A 21785-nucleotide genomic window follows, 5' to 3' on the forward strand; every position below is an offset into this window, starting at 1 on the left:
ACATGTAGTTCTCATCCATCCTTCCCTACGGACCCCACGATCACTACACACGCATACACCCACGCACACACACACATACACCCACGCACACACACACACACAAACAGTAACATTTGTTAACAACAGTTGGTGACGGTTATATGAAGCATATTAAAATACTATTGTATTGTTAACTGACAGATTATCTGGAGCACACGAATGCTATATGATGCCATAGCCACAGTGACCTTTTACTGGCATAACGATAGCATGGACCTGACAGAGTGAAAAGCAAATCGTCAAATCGTCATTTGCATGAAATCTCAGAACAGTAAAAGCAAACGTTGTGCCTTCATTGTTTCATCTACAGGTGCAGAAGACAACCCGAACAGATGTCAGTCTGTGAACCGTTTGTGTGTTTGCTCTCTGCAATTCAACAAGCTTTCCACAATCTCAGTTTGGACCACTGACTGAAAAGACAATGGTTCTCTCTCTGCTCTCAGAGTAACCCAATACACTCAATGCCTTAGAAATGCACATTATTCTCTTCACATTTCACAACTGAAAGACTACATTCTTCTTCTTTCAACCCTGTAAAAGCACTGTTAAAATGCAATGTGCAAAACAACAGAGGTTTAATCATATTCTGTCGGCCTATGTGGGCTGTGCTTCTCAACTGTCTATCAGAACTCCTAAACTAATAGGAATGTATCTCCAGATGTTAACTGGGATTTTTGTTTTTTAATAAAATTGTACAGTCTAATCATGCATCCATTGTAAAGATATTATGGGCAGAAGGGTACAATCCCTTATCTCTCTGATACGTCCTAGTCTGTGATTGAATATAAAAAATACACGGATAACATATGTTCAAAAGAAGGGGAGGAAAGAGAACAATGTTTGTTTAGCACACACGTGAGTGAGCCAATCAAAAACATACTCAATGTTATTCTTCTGAAATTGCCTGCGACCAATTTCCATTCAATCATGGATTAAATATGTACAAATATTACTAGTAATGTGCTTCGCTGTGTCATAATATGATTCTATTTATAATATTGACTTTATTATTGGATTTGTTGACATTAGTTGGAATTTTTGTAATACTTTCAGATATACTTTAGCCTCAGCACGTGTTCAGAGGGGAAGGAATTCATAAGCCCACTTTCAAAAGTAATGAGCTAAGTGGTCAAGTAGAGACAATGTCCTATTCTTGCACTTGAAAATGCCATGCAGGCCAGAGTCCAACAGGTCCCCTTGTTTGCATAAGCTGAAAACAATGCATCTATTGCTCTCCTTTATTTGTGATCCCATCTAAGCAGCAGATGTACTTCTCAACATGGTGATGTCACGTCAGGGTTAAGTCTGATAGGTGGCAATGTGTTTATTGTAGTAAAGTATACCTAGTTACAGGAATCCACACGTTAAAAAAAAACATTCAGACTCATTTATCCCTGTTTCCACAAGAGCCAGATTGAAATATAAGACCATAATTGACTGTATGAAAGGTGGTCTTTTTTCTAATCACACAAAGCATGGCAGAACACTTGCTGGACTGCTGCAGAGAAAAACTTTGTGAGTTTTGACTTGAATCATACCCAATGAAATTAACAGAAACAAGATTTAAATGAATACTTTGCATATACACTATAAGTAAAAGCGTGTATTCTCTTCTGTTTGTATGATCTTAGTGTTGTTTAATGTGTAGTTTAAGCAAGGGCAGTCCAGCACCAACTCTACATATTGCATGCTTTCAGGGGTCCACAAATACATCTTAAGATAGACCAATGCACCAATGCACAGATAAACAAAAAGTGAGTGCCCCCCCTTTCCAACAGTTTCAACATAATAAAACTCGAGAAGTTAATGATGTTGGCCTGCAATGAATGCTAAGTCCACATCACAAACTTTGTAAATGCACAGACTATAACAACACTTTAACGTCACAAGTGACAGGCTATCATTTCTTCGGAATCTGATCAGTTTCTCCAATGGTAAAAACTCAAAAGTGGCCTTGGCTGCATACTACTCTAATCCGTGCAATTCTTGTTTTTAGCTGAGCAGGCAACAATGTATTCCGAAAAGGAGACGGATATATGGAAAATGGAACGGAGCGTGAAATGCGAAAGTATAGGCTACATAAAAATAAAACAGACTTAACTTTCGTGTACAACTATTTGACATTATTTCAATTTAAACTGAGTAGAAAAAGCTTTTTTTCACGCAAAAAACAAACATGACATGGGTTCTTTTTTAATACTAGGGGTTTCGTTTGAACCATGTTTAAGTGCAAAAACAGAAAAAAATGCATGTTCAGCTTTGTAAACAAAACGACCTATGGCACTTTTAAATGTTTGGTGTCGTTATTATACTATTTACAGATGGAACTGATAGCGATAAAATAGTAACATTATTGTACGCAAAACATCCTACTCTGTGAGTTGGTACTTGGGGTTTCTGAATTCAAAACAACCAGTCCCCCACTATTACAGATGATCAAAACAGACACATTATCTAAAAACGTTGATCTAATCTTTCCTGCAACATGACTTGTCTTATTCAGATCTGTTACATCGATTTTACCATTAGGGAAATGGAATGTAAAGAATTTGTTGGGATTCCTGTAAATGTAGCCACAAATATAGAAACATGTACTTACAGTAACTTCACAGCAAGAATAGGAAAACCCCAGGCCAAATGTGTTGAAGCAACAAGTCTTTCAGGATAATGTTTTTGCCGTGCTCCGAAAATTCTCAAGTGAAATCTCCAACTCCCGACTGAGCCAACTATAGAGAAGAAAACAGGAACATTTTGATCGGTCATCTTGTCCAAAATTGTGATTCATAAAATAATGTAGCATTCGTCCAATCGTTTCCCGAATCCTGTTCGGAGTTTCTGAGGTTCATGCACAAGACTTACTGCATTATAATAGGGCGTATGGTCGGGCTTCTTTACAAAAATGTAAAAAATGTCAAAGATTTTCGTGCTATGTCAGTGAATACAACACTGAGTGGACAAAGTGAGAGCACCCTGTTGCAACAGCGATGAGAAACGGCCACCTAAAATCTCACCAACAGATACTTCCCAGTCTTATTCTTATGGTAACCTAATATGAAACCGAATACATGTATTAAATGATAGTATAATTACCTTTTATTCACGATGAACTAAACCTTAACAATGTTATCTGCAACCATTTTGCATATCATTAACTACATAGAAACTTACCTCCAACACCTCCGTTATTGTTATTTCATTTTTTTTTAAATCGTCCCCCTTTTTCTTTCTAATGTGGGATATTGTAGTTTTTGTAAACTGTGTAAAGTTATTCTTGTGTTTCTGGACCAGCCGGGTATGTGTACGTGAATCGGCAGCGCACCGACAGAGATGCGAAGAATGCTCGGAATGAGAACAGGAATGAAATGAACGCGAAGAGCGAGTTTGCATTGGGGCGGAGCAAAGGTGTCGTCATTCCAAACCTAACAGTCAGCGGTAGATAGGAGGGACAAGGGACAAAAATCCCCAAAGATGACCTCACAGAATACGTTGAATTCAAACTGGATCCTAAAAGAGGAGGGACATTAATCATTTCCAGTCTGATCATGCTTTGGTTTGATACATTCAAACTTATATTTGTATATAACTTTCAACAAATGTATATTTTTCAGATTCTGAACATAATTACATATATAGAAAATCATGAACATGAAGTTGCTAAGTCAAAAAGAAAACAACTGCCTACACAGCAAACTTTACAACATGTCTGTTCGTGTCTTAACAATCTACCCATGAGGGGCTGGTGTCTTGACCCCAATCCATTTAAAGGGAGGGATCTATGAAGATGAACGGCTCATCAATCATCCATCAGCACGGGAAAATCTGTCTGCACATGTTTAGCAGAGACAAGGGAGAACTGAAGTGAGGGTAAGGAGAAAGAGCAGCATTTGTTTTCAAGCATACTTTCAGATAAAAGTTTTCAAACTTTCATTCTAAAAATTTAAAAAAAAAATGGTGATAATAGCATTTATAGAAGTGCACGAGATGACGTCTAGTAGCAGACAGAAACATAAAGTTGCAGGAAACACTACACTCAAGAAAGATGCAATTAGAGCACATAACACTGTTTATTTCAATCAGTTTGGTCCAAAACCTTTTTTGTTGTTGCTTTATAAACCTTGTGGTGTCTCCCAAGACATGTCGACTTTCATGCTCCTTGCCTAAAACAATATTTTATTATAATATTATTTGTTTAATACTGTAAGATAAAGCAAATGTTGATTTGCCTCACCCTTTTTTACTTTCAGAATGAATAAATAGCTAATTTCTGAAGATTTCGAGGTTTGACAGAATGTTTACAGACGTGGTTTAGCTCCATATTTCTGTATCAAACCCTCTAAGTTTCATCATGACCTACCTTTTCTGTCCTGAGCTGGGATCTAAACCACCAACATAGTCTGCAAATCTGCTTTCCAAGGCCCTCTTATCTTATCAGCCTCTCTCTCTCTCTTTCTCTCTCTCTCTCTCTCTCTCTCTCTCTCTCTCTCTCTCTCTCTCTCTTGCTCTCTCTCACTGTCTCTCTATGTTTATCGCCGTTTTCCCTCCATGTCTTGTCTCTCCAATGTCGACTCTATTCACTCAATGCAAAACTATTAACCATCAAAAGACAGTCTTATCTATGCAAATGTGCCACAGGCCCCGAAGACCCCAGGGAAACAGTCTCTGCTTCTCTCCAGGGCTGAGCACAGCAAACGTGACACTAGGCCAACACCTGAGTAGAGGAGCAGCCGTGATTCATTCACAGCCACGGGGTCATCTGTCGACAGTGTTTCACAAGCTCCTTGTTAAACATTAGCCTGGCGTATCCAGGAAGCCCACCAACGGATCCCAGCAGAATGGCAAACAGTAAAATGGTTCATAACCTTACATCAGACCCTGTTCTCATCCTCTTATCGGGGGATATGACTCTCCTGGCAGATTGCATTCGGGAAATGTGACCATATGAAAATGTCTCAGTGTCTGTGAACCCAGGTGGGAGTGCATTTTGTTTTGTGAAGAGCCAAATGATTCATGGTTAGAGAACATCTGAATTCTTGCCTCAGTCTTCTTTGTGCTAATATGTGTATGACATTGTCATCTTTACGGAATTACACTTTACTTTTGCTTACATTATACCTATCCCATAACAAAGACTCCATTACTCTATTATGGAGCAAAGTAGCAGTGTCCCTAACCATAACCCTGGCATGAGGGACACCCAGGGGCTGCAGCTGCTAGTTATCTGTACACGTGAATCATCAACTTAGCCCCACCCAAGCATCTGCACGGAAGGACACCCAGACCGACCTCTGCATCTCCGAGAGGCCTCACTGCGGAGGGTGGAGGGAAAACACAGTACTCACAGCCGTTGAACTGTTTACCCCAAAACAGTCAAAACATCTCAGGTTTCTGTCTCCTGGCTACCCCCCCCCCCCCCCCCCAGCTCTGCCAGCCTTCAAACTATTTATGGCTGGGTGTGGCCACAGCAACCAGGAATAGGGGTGGGGGTGGGACAAGGGAGGACCAAAACTATCACTACGGAAATCAGTGGGTTCTCAAGAAAGAGGATCACGCAATCGAGGCCCAGGTGATGAAAGGAAATGCATTACCAATGCAATGCCACTCAAACTGTCATTCGAATCAAGTATGTGGTAACATAGAATCATCTTTGCGGAGCAACTCCATTTGACGTACATTGCCTCCAATATCGGGATTGTACTGCAATCAATGCAGTTTTCAAAAATGTAAAAAATGACTGAAACTTGCTTTAGAGCCACGATTACCCATCAAAATGTCGGAAATCTCAGTCATCATGACTCATATATCACTGATGTCATTTGCAATAGACAATATCTTTCCTAAATATAGATGCAATGCTTTGTCTGTAGCTACTCCTTTCAAGGGGTTCTGGGATGCAACACATTAGCAGTCTACCCTCCACAGAGACATCCAAAGAGTTATCCTCCTCTGACCCCCACAGCAGATAAGACCCTGCAGGTCTGGTGGGGCGGCCCGGGCTTTGAACTCAAGCCTGCTGGTCCCTCTGCTCCAGGGGAGGCCTGGAGGGGTGACAGCGGGGGGCAGGGGTCTGGAAGGGTTGGGGCTGCTGGGGGTTGGTGGAGTGGAGCGGAGAGGTGAATCTGCCTGGTTTAGTTCACTTCAGTGCCTTGCCCTGCATGGCCTATGACCTCTCACCTGATCAGATGGCTCTGCTCAGCCAGGTGCAGACCATCACTGGCTCTTTGGTCTGACTGCTCAGCCAGCCACACTGATTGGCTTTATTGGAAGATAAGAGAAGGCCATTTGCCAGTGCAAAGAAGAAAAACGTTAATTTAAATTCTTTTCAATCCCTGTTGCAGAATGACAGTTCCCTTTAATGTTCCTTTTAATTTATGCGTGGGGTTACATAGAAAGTTGTTATGAAAATGAAGTCCTGTACAATAATTAGTCACCAAATAAATTACTTTCCACTTTTGAAGGTTCAGAATGTTTCCCCTATTTAATCTTTCAGAAATGTTTTTCCTTTTATGTAAATTTGCTGCAATCAAATGCATTCAGGAATGTTATCAACATTTTTATCATTACATTTGAGTTTGTCATGCAAACAAACATGTGCAACAGTACACGCCACCTTGTGGTCACTTATAATATATATGCTTTTGTAAACATACTGGATTCTGTCCAATATTACAATGCTTGACCCTCATCTTCCTGACATAGTATTCTGTGCACTGTGACTGTGAATAATATTAGTGAACAAGATATTGCTGATAATCACACAAAGTAGGACTCAACATAGTAAAAATACATAATGAAAAGAGGCATCGTGAAAATCTTAAATTAATATCCCATTTCAGAGACTCAAAACACACAATAGTTCCATGGAAATCAACCATTTTCATTTTGCTGGAGTGAATTTGTACCTTTCTTGCTGAAAAAGTGACAAAAGGGCAAACTTGAATTACAACATAATCCAGCACACAGATGACAGGCCTCATCAGAGACGCTGAATGACAGGGTACAACAGGACCTATCAACGAGGAGAGGGGCAATTTCACTTTCTCTCTCTTTCTCTCTCTCCCTCTCTCCCTCTCTCTCTCTCCCTCTCACCGGGAGGACACACTTTGCCAGATCGCCAGTCTCCTGGCAACAGCTGAGGTTTTGATGTCTAAATGTTTGTGCACTAAATGTCTGCTTAATTCAATTCCGTAATGCAGTGTTTGAAGATATGGATCAATGCCTGCTGCCTTTGATGGGCATGTTGGTACTCAGAGGCATGTCATTGTATCAGTCTTCCACTGTAAAGGACAAAAAGAAACAAATCACATGATGCAGCCAACTCGTCCACACGGGCCCTCTTTATGGAAGTCTATTGGAGGAGGTCTGCAGTGCACTGTTTTCTGAGTCACATCACAGTAAAGTGCAGCACGCAAACATGTTGGGAGGCCAGGCCAGGCTGTCCACTTGGTACCACAAAGGACCTAAAATGCCATTATACATATTGTAAATCATCCACAATATGTCTTACACTCATCAACTGCATATTATCAATGAACTATCAACCGCAGGTCTGATGATATGCAACAACTGGTCAAGGTTAGGTAGATTAGGTGAATGCGTATTGATTGATGTACAGGGTTTCTAAAAGGATCCCCGTAGTTTGAAGTGTCACTGGGAATTGAATGGCTTCTTTGATTTAAAGCAAAACCAATAACTGACAGTAATCACATCATTGTTCACAACTCAGAAACGTGCTACATGTCTAAAATTGGAGGTCGGTACTGTAAATGTGTTGGTTTGTTTCAGGGCTATAATGACACCGTGTCCCAGAGACAGCACACTGTGTTGTGATTCAGATGTGTGGTAACATCCATTGAATGCATGTTTTTTTCTTTTTCTTGAAATGTAACATTGCCAGTTGGATTCATATAGCATGTGCAGGAGTTTCCATCCATCGTCAAATGTGCCTGCCTATTCAGCACAAGGTATCTGCCAACACACCACAGCCATTATAAAGAGATTATGGCATAACCAATGTTTAAAATGTGATTAAAAGCAGATGTGAGTGCAGATAGTATCTGTGACTGAGGATTTGACCATATCACACGAAAACATCTTTTAGAGAAGTGCTTCATGTCCTTCCATCCAAAAGAGCAAAGTGCTGCTCATCTTGCAAACAGAAAATCTATCCTTTTAGAAATAGTTATGGACAAGAAAACCTTGTCTTTTGAAGCTACACTGAAGTAAAGTTACAGATTCAATACTACCATGCAAAGTTGATTACAGTAAGTAAAGTAAGTTCAAATACTGTACTTAAGCAGTTTCAAGATGAGTTCAATTGAGGAGCGATTCACTCCCTCAGAACTCAAGGTACAAATCGATGGATAAACAGATGGAGTGCCCTACCCTGTAATAAGTATAAACCACTTATCAGCAGTATCAGTCACTCCTTACCTCACTGTTTTCTTTTTTTGTGAAGTTTTTTTTTTTTTTAGAGTTTTTTCTTACAGTAAGAGCAGTTGTTATCCAAGGGAAAGTGGGGCTGATCCTGGTTGTGCCTCTCAAATGCATGGAGGCTTATTTGATATGATGAATGGATGCAGAAAAAGTGATAGGAGGGTAATTGCACTTAATGGCTGGAAAAGCTCCTTTTGAAGACACCTTTGGGCACAGCTCACTGCCTGATTATGGGCGGTCATTTTGTCGCTGATGAAAATGCAGGGCTCTTAGTCCCTCGGTTCCACTGATGATAGCATGGTCAGAGATACTCATCAGAACAATAGGATATCGAAAAGGCGGTGTCGCAGTCCAGTCTTAAATGTCAGAGAAGTGATACTCTATCCTTAGGCTTCGAGCTTCAATTTATTGCGATAGTTGTAGGTGTTAAAACCACCGTGGAAAAGAAAGCAGGATAAAAACAGCAAACCATTAAACGGACTCTCAGATATATGACAGCTTCTCCTTTTTAAGAAATCTTTTCAGTCCACAAGAGAAACTATTTGAAATAACTGAAGAAATGGGCCTTATAGCTTTGTTCTGTAATCAAAGACTGAAGCGCAGGAAAACTCACTCATCACTGTTCTCAACTAAAGTCACTTGACATGACAAGCTAAAAGCCTCTTACTAATTTCAAGTGTGTCTAAATTGAAAGGAACAGTAGAGAGAAATAACATCACCATTTCTAAAACGAAGCCATTTAATGAAAGGTTAAATTATAACCTTGTCATGTATTGTGCATGTGTTGTTCTTCTCTATGTGCTATAGATGTCATAAGAACAATGTGACATTCCTATTCACTGCTAACCATTTGACAAGTCATTCCATCAGTCAGCTGGAGTTGGTAGGGCCAGTGATAATTTCATTAATTACAAGCTGAGTACACTAAAGACCAGTCTATAGTTTAAACAAAACTCAGATTAACATGCTGAAAAGCCATGGTATTGAAATAAAATGCAATATTTGAGGACATTATTATTTATTTTTTGAAATGTTGTAAACCCATAGTTCTGTGCAATTGTTCATATTTTGCATTGGGGTTGAAATCTTGCTGGACATACAAACTCAAACACACATCCACAAAACACATTCACGCCGAGTAGAATCACACCATTTATTAAATATGTATTATAAGATGTATTTAAAATCTATAAAACCTACAAACATTCCAACTACAAAAGTGAAATTACTTATTTCAACCTTAAATATCCTGCTGCTTTCAGAGCTAGAAGACACTAGAATATGATCAATGCAGTTCATGGTTCACAGTAACAAAAAAAAAATCGGCCTTTGACCTTAAAAACGATTACCTCCACCTGCTGTTGTTTTCATGAAATATTTATTTGACAGAATGACAGAAATAAAAAATATTTAAAGATTCTGCCTACGATCTTTTAACAATGTATTTTTCATATCCGATGCAATCCAAGCGACATCTCTGTAACAGTTTACATTAATCTATTTAACAAATGGGCATATTTTTGGAAATACTAAATAACTTTAAGACGTACAACTTAACATGCTTTATTGGACATATTTTGGCATGATTATGCAGTTTAATTGTATAAAATAGTTCTGTCACTTACAACTAGACATCATACAAATTGTATTTCTGGTTTATTGGTTCAAGTAGACATAACAATTTGCTTACTTGTTTTTACCAAGTAATACAAATAATATCAATAAAGCATTTGCTATCTTTGGAAGAGGGCAATGATACATTAAGATCAAGAGGTCAGCCTTAAAGGTAAAATAAGGAACAGCACAGTGTATCTTCATGTCCTGTACAGTGCAAGACCCAGCATCAATGTCATGGCACAGCTTACATTATATTATTTCCTTCACAAATCCATAAGGTCCTTCGGTATTGGTGCAATTCTATAGTTGTGATTCAAAGTAGACTTCAGGTCACCATTCACACATTACAAAGACTAGTAACCAATGGTCCAAATGCTAGCTAACAAGACAGCATTATTGAATAATTTAATATATTGACCATCAGTAATTAAGCTTATCTTATCTTATACAATAGGAGTGCAATAGGAGTGTGAATTGAGCAAGCAAAAGTTATAGGATTAGATATTGGGGCCCAAACATCACTCAAAAGACAGCTTTCGCTACACAGCCAGAAACGTTTTACGATGGTGAACAGATTCTGCTTCACTCCACATTTCTGTATTTGGTGAAGAGGTTGTACAATACCCTTAAGGTGGATTTCAGGTCACAGTTCACAATATCTGCAAGAACAATTGTTTTAAGAACAATTATTAAAGACAAACGTCAGACACTGAAACGTTCACATTGAGAAACCAGACAGATCTACATCATTGAGCAATGAGACATACGAAGACATTGTACAATTCCTTCTTCACAGATAATCTGCAATTATAGTTAACACAGTAAACAACCACTTTGTTTACAGTAACAACTACTTTAATTATACAAATATTTCTGACAATTACTATATTATTGAATTATTGACTTATATTTTATTAAATACATATTTAGTGCTAAGGTTAAAAATAAGCCAATGAGTAGGTGAAGTTTCCTGAGCACTAGTCAAAAATAACCTTCCGTGTTACAGGCGAGCAGTCACCTTCTCATTGGTGCTTGACTGTAACATTAAAACTATTACAAGCCTCAGTTCAACGGACCCACATGCCAATGCCCAGAGGATCAGCGTAATCCCACACCAAATAGGCTTGCATCCTCTGTTTTCTCTGTCTGTGTCTCTCTGATTATAACACATGCACTGACATAACCATAAGAATATATCCACATAATGTCATTCAGCCCAATCCAAACAATATTTTATAGTAGTTATAGTCGTTGACGGTTTAAAATACTCTGGATATATGTACTGTTTACAACCTACTACAATGCTTTGAGATGTCAAAGATTGGAACTGAGTGTGTTAAGATATTTACCCTCTGCTCTGGGCTTGGGCTTCTCCAGACCTCCATCTTGCATCAGTTCAAAGGAGAAGGCCACGTTGTGCACCTGTAAGGGACACGCTGCCATGAGTCCAGCCAGTCTAGTCACCTGATCTCAATGTATTGTAAATTCACCCACAGCGGTGGTTAATGGGTTCCTTCATACCTTTTGGTCAAAGTTTTCTGGGGTGAGGAAGAAGTTGTGTAAGGGAACAAAGTAGCCTTCGAGCAACCCCATCAGCAAAACCAGGTATACACCATCAGCAAACTGGAAAACATTTCACCAATGTATAGTCAGTATCTTATGACGTATTTCTCCTGGACAAACAAAGTAATTGATGATTAATAATTATAATTCAGAGGAGTGTCGCACCTGTGTGTCAAGTTCAGACACCTCAAGGTTCAACTTGTTCAAGTGCTTGTTTACAAATGTGATCAGCGTCTGAAAGACAGTAGGAGGCTTGTTTACTTTTGTAAAGCGTTCAACAGCCAATATATAATGTTACAGTACGAGACCTACCTTTTTTACCACGTTCAGCTTGTCGGGCGCGTGGTCAAACAATGTATCAAAGGCATCTCTCTCTGAAAGAGGGTGAAATGTGATGACATCAACATTGGAGAGTTTGTGAGAGTTTCAAGTTTGTGAAATTGCAATATGTAACGAGAACAGAGAAACGTTTGATTAGAGGATTGTTAAGACTACAAACCATGTCTTCCTGATAAAGCCCTGCAAGAAAAGTTACAAAAGTATTTCAGCATCAGATCACACACACACACACATCAGAGGAGAAAAAAAACATGAGACCGAACTTCAAATGAAAGACAGAAGAAAAAAACTAAACAAGGAGCTTGTTTAAAACCAGGGAAGAATATTAATTGAATGCAGATGGTCTTAACTAGAGGGCCAGGCTGGAACACAAACAAAGAGATGTGGAGCTGAGGGAGGGGCTGTGGGTGAGTCCCCTGGAGCAGAGTGATCAAATGTGGCTGTGGTTGTACTGGGGCCTGGTCGGAGGCCTGGTGGACCTGTGCCCAGGCGCCTGGCCTTCATGGTCCAATCCTTCCCGGCAGAGGCATGCTTCGGCAGCTGCTGCCCCTCACAGGATCACAGCCCCAGGCCTGGGCCCCCAGCTCTTCCCCTTCTTATCTGCTGAGATGATTTGCACCCGTTGGAGCCTTATTAATCAGCCGCAGCGCGGTAAAGCAGTGGTGGGTTGGCAGAAGCACACCAGGCATCGCAAACTCCTACCTCCACTCCCCCTCCCCCCTTCTCCCCCGCTCTACCCCTCCTGGACAGTGCTCACTAAATCTGCCCATCAGCATGGGGATCCAACTCTCCCATATCGGACCCCCTAGGTGCTGGCGTGGCCGAGCTGTCTTCACGCTTTAAAGTGAGGACAGGGGAGGCCAGTCAATTTCTCTCATCAGCCTCTCGGTTGTTTCAACTGCTTCAATGCCCAGTGGACTCATTTGCTGCTGATTTGTTCAGAGATATTTACAGACATTGTGTGCTTGGCTTTCTAATCACCTTGTTTTGTATGACCTTCAGAAGCAAAAATGAGTTTTTGTGCAGGCAGTAAAGTACAGTACAAGCAGTAAAGTAATTTCCTAAGGGAATAACAAATCATGGATTTGCTAGGTAAACATTTGTTGTTTACAAATACAAAAATCTAAAGAGGAGAATCAGTATTGTTGGTAAGGGGAAGCTCTCAAAGCTTGTTGTCTGTTTTCAACAGCTCAACAAAGTCATAAAAACAGAAGATCATCAGTAGATTTATCCAGATGAAGTAATAACAAGTTGAACAGCAAAGGTTGAAACGGACAGTTAACAGTACAAATGGTGGAAATACACACAAGGACGTACTCTGTATTCCCGGTAATCTCTTCCTGAATCTGACGAGACTGGAGGATGCCTTCTCGTTTCTGAAAGGAACGCAGGAAAAAATCTTTGTCTTTTCTGTTTTGCTCTCTACCCAAGCTCTCTTCTGGTAACAGTCAAAGAATGAGTACCTGTACGACCACCACTTGGATGGACACGTGGTCAGGTAGTCGGATTGGAGCACGGAAATGCTGAGCCAGTGCCACCAACAGATGGAGGATGGCCACAATGCTTTTGGCATGAACCGCTGGAAGAAGCAGAAAGGGATCAACTGAAAGATGAAGTCAAAGCTGCAGTCGTTCTTACTGTCTTTCCTCTGTGCATTGTCACTGTTCCAGCCAAAATGCTATTTTTCCTCTGTAATCAACATAGGCAATACTCTCGGCATTCCCAATGCCAAACTGAAGGTTAGAGAAAGGTCACACACCAAACTATAAGGGTTCTGTAATCTGAGTGTGTCAGGGTCAGCTATCTGACAGGTTTCTGCTCCAGTTCAGAGTAAAAGAACCATCCTGGATCCATCCACCAAATATAAAAACCAGACATGCCTCTCAAATATGATAATCCAACATTGCAATCACTGTTTACTGACCATAGAGGCGGATAGGAAAGCCAAACAAAGGGCTTAGTAGGCCTTTGATCACGGTAAAAAAGGATCCTATTGATTTCTCAAGTGCTTTTTAGATAATCTATGAAGGGTAAAAGAACAAAGAAATCTCAACTGGAATTGAAGAGAATTGGAATTACATTAGAATAACAGGCATATGAGGCTGAATTTGAATAACAAAGTGAAACAGACAAGGCTTCCTCAGATGAAGAGCAAATGTAAGGATTGATTTGCTGTCCTGCTGTGTGCAGTGACCACCCCCCACACTAGGTGAGGTATGGATTATTTCCCTGTTCCGAAAGTCAGAGGGACAACCAGGCTGCACATTAGCAGAGAAGTTCTCTCTTACCTGGCAAGGTGACTTATTAACACAGTATTCTTAAGAGTAAACCGCCACGCTGGAACATTCTGTTAAACACTGCTTATGTCACTTACAGTCAATAGTCCATTTGACGTTTCTGGTGGAGACCTTGAGAGTGTCGTTGATCTTCTCAAGGACTGTCTGCAGCTTCTGTTTCTGAGCGATCTCGGACTGCGTCACCTCTGCAACGTTCAGCTTCTCTCCTTCTAACTTCTCTACAAAACAGGGGGAGGAGTTTGAAAGCCACATGTACCAAGGTACGGTTGCATGAAGGGCACAGTGAGGTAGTAAGGGAAGTCTGGAATACCAAAGAGCTTCTGGAGAACCTGTCCGTCGTAAAGGTCTTCAGCTAGGTCTTTGACAATGATTCTCTCGCCCACCAGCACATCATTGATCCAGTCTATAAGGACCTGCATACAAGCACACAGAATTCACACGTTTTAGATTGGACCACTTCACGGCAATGTGTTTTCAATGAAGTATGGAATGTTTCACACCTTCATCAGTTCCTGCAGTTTGGGATCATTCCTTGAGTTGGGGTCCACCATAGTGCGTACCTCATTCTCCTCTGAAGGTTGAAAACATAGAGCACCCACCAGGCCACATGCACACAAACAGTACACACACACACACACACACACACACACACACAGAGAGACAAACACAAACAACCACAAACATACACACCTCAGATCATGACTGAATCATGGCACACAGCTGGGAAAGAGAATGTGCTTTTGTTAGTAGTTAGGAGCCAAAGGCCTCACCCAGCATGGTGTCCTCTGGATCCAGCTCAAAGGGGATGGGGCTGAGGGGCAGGTTGATGGCATTCATCCCTTCCTCCTGGAGCTCCGACACTGTAGAAACACCACACCTTCAGTGGCCACACTCAATGTGGCACACGCTAATTATTACAAAGAGCACCGTGGCCTCCGCTGTGGCGAGAGGCGGGAAAAATATATCCAGCAGGGAAAATCTGAGAGCAACTCAAATCACATCAGTGCCACACAATATCAGTCCCCGTCATCTCAGCAGAGAGCCAATAGCAGACAGAAAGAAAAAGAGAAAGAGAGAGATGGAGAGAAAGAAAGAGAGGTGGACTCCTATACTCTACCTAAAGATGTGTGCTCTCCACTCATTCCACCCAATTTATGGCACTTTTCCTCAGGTTAAACTGTGCTCTTCATGCCAGGCAGCCAGTATCATGGCACACTGGTCTTACCAGTAGGAGCTGGTTCCAAATGCACCTGCTAATTATAAGTGGTTACCCTTGGACACGTCTGGGATAGACAGGAGAGATGGAGAGCTTAGCCTAGATGTGATCTATAAGATAAAGCACCTCATTGTTGTGAGTGACAATCTACAGAGACAGTCAGAATAAGCAGTTCACATAATGAGCATAAAGGAGAATTTGAAAGTGTGAATGGCATTAAATGGCAATTATTGAAATTGTCCTTATCTCTGATAGATCAGCCCTATTACCGGCAGTGTGTGAAAATCTACACCAAATACTGTACTGTGCTATTATGATTTTTAAAATATATATATATTTTTGTTGAACTACATATGTATTCTCCAAATTCTTTGATAAAAAAAAATGCTCTCAACATGAATCATTATCTTTAATATCCACCAGCTCCATGGAAAATACATTTCATATTCAATAACCACAAATCTATTTGAAATAACCGAGGTTCTAATGCATTTGTGCATAGCCGTAGTTCATGCAAACAAACATAACCTGAATATCTATGCACGGTACTGTACATATGCCTGGTAATGACAGCACAGGCTTTTTAAAGAGATTTTAAGGTCACTAGCTAACAATTACAATAACAATAGTGCAGGTGGGCGGTATTTATGTGATGAGTGGTGAGTTGAACCAATTCAACTCAGTTACATGAGCAGTAAGCGTCCCATCAATACATCCATGTGACATTAATCCACACTATCCTCACACAGTATTGCCTATGTGGTAACAGTGTGTGTGTGTGTGTGTGTGTGTGTGTGTGTGTGTGTGTGTGTGTGTGTGTGTGTGTGTGTGTGTGTGTGTGTGTGTGTGTGTGTGTGTGTGTGAATGTGTGTGTGTGTGCGTTTTTATGTGGACGCGTATGTGTGTGTTGGTGGAAAAGGCCTGCAGAAAGGACCGCTCCACATCAAGGTGTTTTCAGCTTCCCTCAGAGGAGAGGAAGTAGGCCCCCCAGCGATATCAACATCCTGTCACTAATCAACACCAATACCTCCCCATGCTGTTCATGCCTAGCTCACTGAGGCAGAGACCGGCTGATGTGATGACTCTTGGGTGTTCTGGGGTTCTTCCATGAACTGCTTCATCTATTTACAAGCTTCTTCAAACTGATGAAGGTCCGGTCCTAGACAATCAGTAACATCTGTTCTAATGCATTCTCAACATGAATATAACCAAGTTCCTTTGTTTTCTATTCATATTCAGAGGCTGCAGCTTTGCAGAAACATCCCTCTGGGCCCAACTGTTTGCATACCCATCTCCAGGTAACCATATCCTATTCAACCATTGAATAGGATACAATACAAAGTATTTCACAATTTACTCTAAGCTCAGACTGACAAACTGTCGAAATCAAAGGCATACTGAAAGCATATATCAGACACAGTGGAAGAATCTCAAATGTAACGAATAACAGTTGTGAAAAAAAACTGTTCCTTAATGTAAGATAAGTAGCCTATACAACAAAAATACCTGTTTGGAAAGCAACCTTGTATCACCTCTGCAGTTAACATTGAGACAGGGGTTGGAAAGAGCATGAGATTCTTATCATTCCCTTATGATTCATTACCATGGGCCAGGCCATTGGGCCTCTTTCCTTACATGGCAAAAGGCTTAGCTGTGTGAGTTGTAAACACAGTAACGGTCTGTGCTTGGGGTTAGACTAGACCCACTTCATGAATCATCATATACAATAAGGCTTCAGCTATTTTGATCAATAAGATGCACTTGTTAAGGAACTGGGGCTGTTGTGACAGGACAGGCCATAATAGTCCCACTTAGGGTCATCAAGTGACGTATTCAAATGTCAAAAGATAAACAGACACACCCGATGAGAGCGTACAATAAAAGTATTACTAATAGCGTTTTTTAAGCTAAAACAAAAACACTTTAATTCATAGATCATACATGACTACGTAAAAGTACATACAAAATCACATTTGAATTGTTATGAACGTTTTATGTTTAATGTGCCAAACGCATTAAAACGTACATTTCACATGGGATGAGGATCAAGTTTAATATAAAAAGTTGCTGATACAGGATCACGAACCTTCTTTTGCCTTCTTTCTTCTAGCCAAAGTTCCCCCGAGTTTTCCGAGAAAGGAGTCATCTTTTTTTCTGGTGGGTGGTGATTTTGGAGTCGGGGATTTAGGAGAAGACGGTGATTTCTGAGGCGATGAAGCCATTTCTTGTTTCGAATTGCGTTCTTTTTTATCAGAAGGTGCTAGTTTATGTCATTGAAATACTTTCTGCTTGTTAAAGTTCATCTAACGGAAGCGGAATTCCAAGTATGCGCTTTGCAATGAGACGTCTCCCTGTTATTTGATTCCCGTGGTTGTTCCCGTCTGGTTCCCACCCATTTTTCCTTACCGTATAGGAAAATCACTAGCTCTTTTATAACGGTATCACTATTGCCTCCGGGATTTACCTTTTAAACAGATATAAATGGTTGGATGTGTACTATCAGGATTTTCCACAGATTTTTCCAGGTTTCCTATATATAAACTCAAATATAAAAACTCTCATTTGTTGCGGTTTAAATAGATTTCTGTTTTCTAGTTCTGTAAATACTTCCCTATTTAAATGTGTAGCCCATGGCCTCTCTTTTTGATACAATTATTTTAACTAACAAAACCATGTCAAGATGTACAGGGGACCTGTCTGGCGTGTGATGTCATTACAGAGACATTTCCCATGTTGTCCTGGTGGACAGTCTGTCGTGGTCCTGATGTTCCAGGCATACATGGTGGCCCTCTGGCCCTGCTGTCTAGCCCAGGACCAACTCCATCCTGCACCGCTGTTGTTTGAACCTTCACTAATCTGACCAGCCCTCTCAAATGCATTTCTCAATAGACTAATGTTATGTTATTTGACATGAGATGGAAAGATAAGCGAAGAGGCCTGTTTTTAAGATTACATTTAGAAATTGCAGAATCATGTTGTCCCGTATTAGCTGGCATTACACTTTGTATAGAAAGAACACTCTTATCAGCCTATTGACATATTTATGCCAGTGGTATTTTACTTGTAATTTGTCTGACTGACATCAGAGATGTTTTTACAGAAATTATAATAAGAACTGGAAATACAATATCAAAGAAGCCTAATTGTTACATAATAACCACTAATTAAATATGAGTAAATGTTATCTGCTCCACTGATTGTTGAAGTGGAATTGATTTGCCACCTAGAGTGGTTACATGTCCATGTGGTGTGTATCACTGGTGTAAAATAATCAGTCTCTTCTGGAACATATTTATTGTACCAATGTGCATTTCTTTCTGCAGTGGGAAGGTTACTTCCATTTAAGGGAATGATTTGTATGAAAGTGCTAAGTTAATGAAATGTTACATTTATAGATTCATCCCTCCCCTATTTCCCAGTTTTTATTGCCTCCTTACAGCTTCTGTAATTTCAATGCAATTTCAACCACAGATTGCTATTTTGCTTGAACACTAATCATTGTTATTGTATAACCTGTTTGCAAGTCCGTTTTTGTATTTAAGATAAGGGCATTTAAATGAAATATGAAATGCTTGTAGGGTCAGACCAGCATCTGTCACATTGCTCTCCACAGGAAGAGGGACAAGGACAAACCCAGCAAAACAAGTGAGGGTGGCCACTGCACTCAATCTCAGTGCTATGGTACTTCACCACAAATACCCCTCGCTGCGCCTTGCTCAGTTCTATGAAAGACAGTGAGGGGTAGAGCAAGACCATTACAAAAAAATGGTTTTGTGTCAGCAATGAAATAAAATGACCTCACTGCCCTGTGGCCTTCATTCACCAACTGACACGTGTGTTTGTGTGAAACCGGAATCATAGAGCCCTTGTTGATGCTGTTGTGTTTGATACTGTGCAGCCACATGGAGGAAATCTCCTTCTGAGACTCGACACAATTAACGAGAGTGAGAGATCTGTTGCGGGGCTTGTTTTGTCAGTGTCGCCCCATGGTTATGGCAGCTCAGTTTGATTTCCCCCCCCGTGCTGGAGGACCCCGCTGAGGGGAGAGGCACAAGGAGCACGACGGTGCAGGGATGAGAGCCAGGTCCTTCCTCCCTCCTCCACATCCCCTCCCCCACCACATCCGGCGTCCTCTGTGCCTCCCCTCCACTCCCTGCTGGGGTCCGCCTCCCCACTCCAGGTCAGGCACCAAGAACTACACCTTCCCTCACCTATTCCACTCACACCCTCTCTGCCCAGTAAGAGAAGCTCTGTTCCAAGTGACAGTCCACCGTGTACCAGCTCACACACACCAAGGCCATCACATCTGGAAGGGTGACACAAAGGACAGGGTGATCCTAATGTACTGTACAATAAATCCCTGTGTGTCCTCTGCAGAGAGTGTTCTGGGTAGAATGCCAGGGATGGAGACCTCCGTCACGTTTACAGCTAGCGTTTAGCGTCACTGGTCGAGATGCAGGGGTCAATACTCAGCAAGAGACGCACACAGACCCAGACATTCAAAAAATACGATTGACCACAAGATAGTTCACTTGGTTAGCTCTTCATCGTGGTCTCTTTTAACCCTAACCCTCTTCTCCAGGCACAAAACACAAGTAATCCAATGCAAAATAGATCATTTATGCAGTATGGTCAGACTAAATGCTTTTAAACTGGAGGTCTGTTCTCTTGAATTGCGTAAGCAAGGGTCGCATGGTGGGTCTAAATGGCTTTGCATGGTTTGTTTTCTGCCTGTAATTGAATAGAATATCACCAGCCAGTAATTCTGCAGATAACCCCTAGGTACTATATACATCATCTGCACCTCTACTTGCATCCATTCATTTAGTCAATGTTGCAACATGCGCATTAGGAGTTCTGGCTATAGAAAATGTATTGTACGATAAATGTAATAATTGAAGATTTTCCATGAAGATCGGCATTTAAAAAATGAATGTAATCTCGGGTTGAGAAACAGTTTTCTGTTGTGCTTGAACGTATAATTGTCCTTTGAGTTGGTATTTGTGGTGAAGGTCACAGATGGGTTATGACAGGATGACAGGACACCCATCGCATTGGCAGATAGAGGGCTGGGTGAAGATCACATTAACCTTTCCAATGGAAAGATAACACAGAGATTGTCTCGCAGGACTGTTGAAAACAACATTGTCAGCCTAAAAGTGAGCAATGGATGATGAGCGTACAGAGTCCAGTCTCTGTTGACAAACATCCCCCAAAAATCTCCCAGTTTGTTAGTGGGACTCCTTCAAGACAACAGTGTCCTCTAGTGGACGTGCTTTTCATTTACGTAATGTGGATTCACTTATTTCAACAACAGTGCAGTTACAGTAACGGATGTATGGAGATAGTCACGGTGTCTATTGAGGATGTACTTTTCAGTGTGTTCCCTGTATGACAACTTGGATGATCAACTTGTCTTGCAACATGCTCTTCCATACTTTAAGTTTGTCATGAGACATGGAACACTGAACACTTGTGTGATTTGTAGTCGATCGTATTAAAAAGCTCAATCACATGCACGACTCGTGAAATTGATACACTGGCCGATTTCCTGTGGGGGATCAGTTACAATAACAGTTGAATCAGAGCTCTGGGAATCCTACTGTGGCATATCAGAGCTCTGCAGCACAATGATCAGGACAAAGAGGGAGGGGAGAGGAAAGACGTACCACAGGAAAAGGAAAAGATGGAAACTAGGGAGGAGGGCCTTCACAGACAGAGACAAACATACTAGAGAGAGAGGGGGAGAGATAGAGAGAGAGAGAGAGAGAGAGAGAGAGAGAGAGAGAGAGAGAGAGAGAAGAGAGAGAGAGAGAGAGAGAGAGAGAGAGAGAGAGAGAGACAGCAGAAAGAGAGAGGAGAGATTGGTATTTATTTGGTCTGGAAACTGTTATGCACAGTAGAGGGGAGTTTCTGCTGAAGGCTGACTACGGCTGACAGCACATATCCAGCCGGAGGGTGGCATTGAAGGAACATAGATCCTTTTATTAAACTGCGACCTACCTTTCTATTTACTTACTTTTAAACACTTTGCTATTTGCACATTTCAGTATTTACATTTATTTACATTTGCTACATTTGAACATTTGTTTTTGTGTACCTGTTATGTATCAAAACGTGTTATTTACCTTGTATGTGCTGCGATTGCAATGTAATTTCCTGCCGGAGATGAATGAAGTTAAGTATCTCTTGTATCTATCTGGTTATCGTATTCCAGACAGAGAACTTCACCGTGCCTTCACCGTGCCTTCACCGTGCCTTCACCGTGCCTTCACCGTGCC

General features: G+C 41.0%; 2 protein-coding genes across 8 annotated transcripts in view; both read right to left on the reverse strand.

Annotated features, from left to right (window-relative positions):
- Positions 1–3383, reverse strand: part of tead1b (TEA domain family member 1b) — a 43931-nt gene extending 40548 nt beyond the window's left edge. For all 7 annotated transcript variants that reach the window (XM_047041573.1, XM_047041572.1, XM_047041570.1 and 4 more), the window contains exons 1-2: positions 3208–3383; positions 2639–2765 (exon numbers count right to left, since the gene is read on the reverse strand). The gene's annotated coding sequence lies outside the window, so the exon portion shown is untranslated. The remainder of the gene's footprint in view (positions 1–2638; positions 2766–3207) is intronic.
- A 6450-nt stretch (positions 3384–9833) lies between these two features.
- parvab (parvin, alpha b) lies at positions 9834–17911 on the reverse strand. Its single transcript, XM_047042336.1, has 13 exons — positions 17591–17911; positions 15059–15148; positions 14789–14859; positions 14599–14701; positions 14366–14506; positions 13455–13570; positions 13309–13367; positions 12152–12171; positions 11965–12026; positions 11818–11886; positions 11611–11712; positions 11439–11511; positions 9834–10748 (listed from the first exon to the last, which is right to left on the reverse strand). The coding sequence occupies exons 1-13, from the start codon at positions 17724–17726 to the stop codon at positions 10672–10674; spliced, it is 1119 nt and encodes a 372-aa protein (XP_046898292.1). The 5' UTR covers positions 17727–17911; the 3' UTR covers positions 9834–10671.
- Between the last annotated feature and the right edge of the window lie 3874 nt (positions 17912–21785).

Source organism: Hypomesus transpacificus, chromosome 19 (genome assembly GCF_021917145.1).
Source record: "Hypomesus transpacificus isolate Combined female chromosome 19, fHypTra1, whole genome shotgun sequence".
Taxonomy (NCBI): Eukaryota; Metazoa; Chordata; class Actinopteri; order Osmeriformes; family Osmeridae; genus Hypomesus; species Hypomesus transpacificus.

Coding starts and splice junctions, on each gene's coding strand:
- parvab (XM_047042336.1), bottom strand. CDS start 17,726: ATGGCTTCATCGCCTCAGAAATCACCGTCTTCTCCTAAATCCCCGACT. Junction 13,368..13,454: donor TCCAAGTGGTGGTCGTACAG/GTACTCATTCTT, acceptor CGTTCCTTTCAG/AAACGAGAAGGCATCCTCCA. Junction 11,887..11,964: donor AGCTGAACGTGGTAAAAAAG/GTAGGTCTCGTA, acceptor ACTGTCTTTCAG/ACGCTGATCACATTTGTAAA.